The sequence below is a fragment of the Lactuca saligna genome, chromosome 9, assembly GCF_052625555.1.
Source record: "Lactuca saligna cultivar CGN05327 chromosome 9, ASM5262555v1, whole genome shotgun sequence".
NCBI classification, from domain to species: Eukaryota; Viridiplantae; Streptophyta; class Magnoliopsida; order Asterales; family Asteraceae; genus Lactuca; species Lactuca saligna.
Genome location: NC_136425.1, coordinates 29800584 through 29806453, shown reverse-complemented (window position 1 = coordinate 29806453; position 5870 = coordinate 29800584). Strand labels below are relative to the sequence as shown.

General features: G+C 33.1%; 1 protein-coding gene across 1 annotated transcript; it reads right to left on the bottom strand.

The window, feature by feature from the left end:
• Nucleotides 1-781: 781 nt before the first annotated feature.
• Nucleotides 782-2927, bottom strand: LOC145017270 (protein trichome birefringence-like 34). Its single transcript, XM_078975327.1, has 5 exons — nt 2253-2927; nt 1950-2127; nt 1659-1855; nt 1384-1551; nt 782-1290 (listed from the first exon to the last, which is right to left on the bottom strand). The coding sequence occupies exons 1-5, from the start codon at nt 2702-2704 to the stop codon at nt 912-914; spliced, it is 1374 nt and encodes a 457-aa protein (XP_078831453.1). The 5' UTR covers nt 2705-2927; the 3' UTR covers nt 782-911.
• Nucleotides 2928-5870: the final 2943 nt, after the last annotated feature.

The window sequence follows — 5870 nt, the reverse complement described above, 5'->3', positions numbered from 1 at the left end:
CCCTAAATATTTTGAGGACATCTTCAACATGCTCCGCATCATCTATGAAATAATCTGGACTATCTGGTTGTGGGGTGCAATTTTGGTCCATCTGGAGGTACAAAAATAAAAATGTGTTTGAAACTCGATTTGATCTCACAGGTTCATTCATGACAAAGTCCAAGCTATTTCCTGTTTAGCTTTTATCGATTAAAGGTCGATGTAAATATAGAAAGGTAGATTCATTGTATTGGTGTTGTGAACCGACCAAGGTTTGATTTTGGATTTCTATATCTTATGGCATGTCCTTGCTAGTTGATAATTTGTGGTTCAAAAGAAAGTTGGTATGAAACAATTAAAGGCGATGCTTTTAGTTTGATTATCTTCTTTGTTTCAAAAAAGTACATTTTTGAGTTTCCATATATAATTAATTTAGTAAATGATTTAAACGGATTACAATATATTTTAAATATTCATCCATAATATATAGATGACGACTTTTAAACAACCAAGAATAGATGATTGAGAAATTAAACCTTCAGAAAGTCATTACTGATTCGAGATATGTTAGGTCGAGGCATTAAAAAAACACTTGGTTCCGTGCAATTAGGATTCGATCCTGCGGAATCAGTTCTGACCAGATAACTACATCGAAGAGGTGTAAAAATTTGAAGGGGCGCTTAGGGGGTGTTATTTAGTGAATATCCAATATATACGCAAGTGTTGATCACTTTTGAAACTTTGTATCTTAAACTTGAAACGATTTTAATTAGTGAATAAAAGTTGAAGGTTTAATGCCCGAGTTACATTAATGAGCAAAATGAACACATGTTTAGAGTATCCAACAAAGCTAACAACTTAAAAAAGTAAATATAAGAATCTAAAGGTTAAGAAAACATAAATAATCATGGAAAAATTTCCCTAGATTAATCCTACCGTTGTTTATATAGGCTTGCCGTTTCTGTTACCGGGAATATGTGAGCCAAGAGAAGTTCATTCCAAATATCAGGAACTCCAGGGAGGCACCAATGTGTACAATCTGAAGTACGTTCTGGGTTTCTCTTTTGAGCATCGGTTAAGGGATGCCATATTTTCTTATGCACTGTAGGGTGTGCATCTTTTCTGCATTGTGTTAGTTGTGTTATGTTCATTAGTTGCACATTCACCCCCTTGGCTTTCAATTTGTTCAACGAAGCCTCCAATATTTGCAACATTTTTGGATCGGTTCCGCTTTCCCAGAATTGATCATCCATCACAGGTTCGGTTTCTTTATAACAGGTTCCTTGCTTCTTGCCTCCCCAGTCTGCAGCCCTACAAAATGACGTTATATTTGTAACACTTCGTATGCGGAAATGAACGTAAAGAAAAAAAAAACAAGTCTTTTTTTGTTTTTTTTTGTCGTACCTTGAATGAGTTGCTGTAAGGCCCATGAAAAACAGCTTGGTCTTTGCAGGATCGATATGGCTATGTACCCATTTCGACCATATTTCAAGAACCTTCTTGTAGGCACGGACATTATTTACTTCATCGTAAACTTGATTAGGACCACCCAACAATGATCCAGGACTCTTCCTGATAAATAGAACCAAATCTAACATGTTAGTTTCCTCAAATATTAAACAATGCATCTAATGAGAGTGTTTTGTAGGGTTGATAGTGTGATACTTATATGAACTTACAAGAACTTTATTATGGGTAATCTCCACCAAAGATACGTATTAAAGACGAGTATATCTGCATCAACCCAATGCCTAGCATGTTTCTCAATGGAATTGATTCGAATAGTTCGATGGTCAAGGCGATGATTTGATGGATCATCGCCATTAGATTCGACTAACATTGGAGCCCAGTAGTAGTCAATTGATATGTTGTAGTCCTGTATTGTATCAATGAGCAATTAGTTACTTGCGCATGCAATTTAAGGAAAGTCTTTTGTGGCATAATATGGTAAAGAAAACTTTATGACTTACAATGGACCTGAAGGAGTACAAGGTATGATTCAGACCTCCCATGTTAAGCTTCTTTTTCCCTGGGATTGATGAATGGAGCATGCACATCATCGAATCCCATTGGTTTCTGTTTACAGAGTCGCCCACAAACAATAGCCTTTTGCCCTTTAGTCTCTCTACTATTGCTTTGCCATCGAACCTATTCATTTGATGACAAAATGAAAATAAAATATTATAAGGGAAGAGATACGTACACTACAACGTTTGTAATATCGAGCATTCATTAATTGCTGTTTCATACAAAAGTTAGAGCTAGAAACCAACCTAGGGAAGTCGCAGCCATGGGGTTGCCACCTCCATTGTTGATACTTTGAATCCTTTCTTCCATATGTTAAGCAAGCTAAATCAGCGTTGAGATAAGGGCACTCGTCTTCTTTATACAGAGGGTAATGACTCTTGTTATCATGAACCCATCTACCGGAGAATAAATCACAGGTATCAGTTAACGACAAGGACGGTGGTGGAATCTTCAGCCTTCTCTGATGATGAGAGACAATTCTATTTGTATCTGTATTCATATTTTCATTTTCATTAGCTGGCGTAGTCGAAGTCTTAGTGATAAGAGTAACCTTAACGTCGTTGACATTTCCAGCTACCTGATTATTGTTTCTGTAAAAGACTAAAGTTGCTAGCCCTCCCACCAAGAACATGACTACGCTACAATGGAACAAGGTCTTCATGTTCCATAATCCAATCGAATAATGCTTCTTCGCCATCTCTCTTGTGCCTCCAGCACACAAAAATACAAAGATAGAGGGCGAGTAGTGTAGGTTGCGTGCCTATAATTCTAAGGAACAGGGGATTGGGAGAGAGATTAACAAGATTTGACCTCTTTTTATGGTTTCATTCCACTAGAACACGTAAGAAATTAAAAGGCTCAATTCAGCCACATGCTTGGAGTTTCGTTCATTTTAAGATATGAGTATTAAGGGACGTCGATCTGATTTCTACTGTCTTAGCATACACATATAATTAGCATGGGAATAATATATATATATATATATATATATATATATATATATATATATATATATATATATATATGAATCGTTTTATTTTTTGTTCTTATATAAAATAATGACATATATCTAACATTTAATGTTCATTTAATGATATTTTAAGATATTAATATGATACATATCACCAATAAAATGGGTAGGAGGATATACATTTTGATAATGGTTTGCCCGAAAATATACATATTTTTTTTCGATATTTCTTTTTTATGAATGTCATAAATATTTCTGACTTAATGCGTTAAGTCACACTAAAAAAAACATATCATACAGAAGAGTATGCATTTTGATAATGGTTTGTCCGAAAATATTATTTCATAAAAGATCTTGAAATACACACAAATATATATATATATATATATATATATATATATATATATATATATATATATATATATATATATATATATATATATATATATATATATATATATATATATATCCTTTTATTTTTTGTTCTTATATAAAATGATGACATATATCTAACATTTAATGTTCATTCAATGATATTTTAAGATATTAATATGATACATATCACCAATAAAATGGGTAGGAGGATATACATTTTGATAATGGTTTGCCCGAAAATATACATATTTTTTTTCGATATTTCTTTTTTATGAATGTCATAAATATTTCTGACTTAATGCGTTAAGTCACACTAAAAAAAACATATCATACAGAAGAGTATGCATTTTGATAATGGTTTGTCCGAAAATATTATTTCATAAAAGATCTTGAAATACACACAATATATATATATATATATATATATATATATATATATATATATATATATATATATATATATATATATATATATATTTGTATTTTACACGTGATTACCTATATCAAATTTAGTCTTAAAAGAGATAAAAGATTATGGTAATATAAGTTGGCGGGGCACGTACTCTCCCGTTTTTCAAGTTATCTTTAAATCTCGCATGATATTTAATTATAAGTCGATGAATCGACCGTTAAGCAAAGGAATTGAGGATGGACATCGGATCTTGTGTAAAGTCATGTACCCAATAATGAAATTTTAATTTTTAGTCGTATTGTTAATCATCTGATTAGAAAATAGCAACCAAACCTTTTTCCAAATGATAAAATTTGTTTACAAAATCGATTGATATTAAGAATTTAAGGGTAGGCAATAAATGTTTTATTATGAATACTCACATGGTATGATAACACTACACAAAAGCCAAAATGGTGTGTATTATATTAACTTCTTTTAGAGATAATGTCATATATAAACTAATAAAAGTAGCGAGTTTTACAACCCATGTTAAATTTGAGGTTCAAATTGATTCTTAAATTAGGAAATTCAAACCGAAAACTAAAAGACTGTGTAGTGGATGTTGATTGAGTAGAGGTTGACCGAATCAAAAGGTTTGATTGTATCTGTCTTTGAATGAAAGTTGGTTGTTCTATTTGATATCTAATTGACTGTGTTGAATGATGAAAATGACAATATTATTCTTATATTCCATCTTGTAGCACACTCTCATTTCCCTCACCAAAAATGCAACAAAAATGCAACAAAAATACAGGAAATGATAATTTTTTATTACATTTTACTTTTATTTTATTTTTAAATAAAAATAACCACTGTCCCCATCATCAGAACACTCCTGAACCACAATAGCATTATTATTTCTGCTTGGTTCACTCATGAAATTTCCATTCTTTATCTTGGACAAATTCACTTGAAGTGATCCTTCTCCTTGCAGTTATAACATTTAGCATTTGATGAACCTTTAGACATCGTTTGAAGGTGATCTCCCTCTATTTCCCCCTTTCCTCTCTTATGTCCTTCATTTCCCTACGAATAAACCAGAAGTAGGTACCTATTCTCCAACTGAAACTTTTCTTTTCACTTCCTTGGACACCATAGAATCCTTCACATCATTCACAATGATTGTTTTCCTACCGTAGAGCATGGTATCAACGAAACTCTCATACAATTTCGGAACAGAACATAAGAGAATGAGCGCCTAATCTTCATCCTCAATCTTCATATCAACCCCTTGTAGATCCAAGATGATGTGATTGAAGTTATCCATATAATTTTTCACTTAGGTACTTCTAGACATTTTGAGAGTGTACAAAGGTTGTTTACGATACAACCTATTCGTCAGAGAGTTGTTCTAGTACTTGTCACAAAGTTTCTCCTAGGGTCCAAAAGTAGTTGTTTGAACTACGACCTCTATTGGTACTTCATCTGTCAAACTTAATAAAATGTTACTATGTACCTTCATCAAACTGTACACCTTCTTTTCAACCACCATATCCTTTGATAGTTTTGCCTCTCCTTCTAGTGTCGCTGCACATCCTTGTTGAACAAAAGGAGCCATGATCTTCACCTTCCATAAACTGAAGTCATGTGAATCATTGAACCTCTCCAAATCAAACTTATGAGTAGACATCTTCAATCACAAGAACACAAACCACAACTCTGATACCAATGGTTATGGAAGTAAAATGCAAAACAAGCAAAACCAAAAGCATAAAAGACATAGTATTTACGTGGTTTGGTCAAGGTGACCTGTGTCTACGGGTAGGAGGGGAGTATTGTTTATTTCAGAGCTCTCTAAAAGAGGCTACAAGTAAAATTACATAGAGATTTGTGTGTCACTCGAGAATTCAAGACACATTAAATGACTAGCATGCATCCCTATTTATACTGAAGGTATCAGACCTAAAACCTTAATGGGCAAAGCCCATTGGCCCATGAATGGTGTTAGCCAATCATAATCCAGTACACAATAGCTTCTGGAACATTCATCCATGTCACAGAACACATAAGCATCAACAACACACATGATAGAGAACATGACCCATAGTGGAGCATCATAATGCA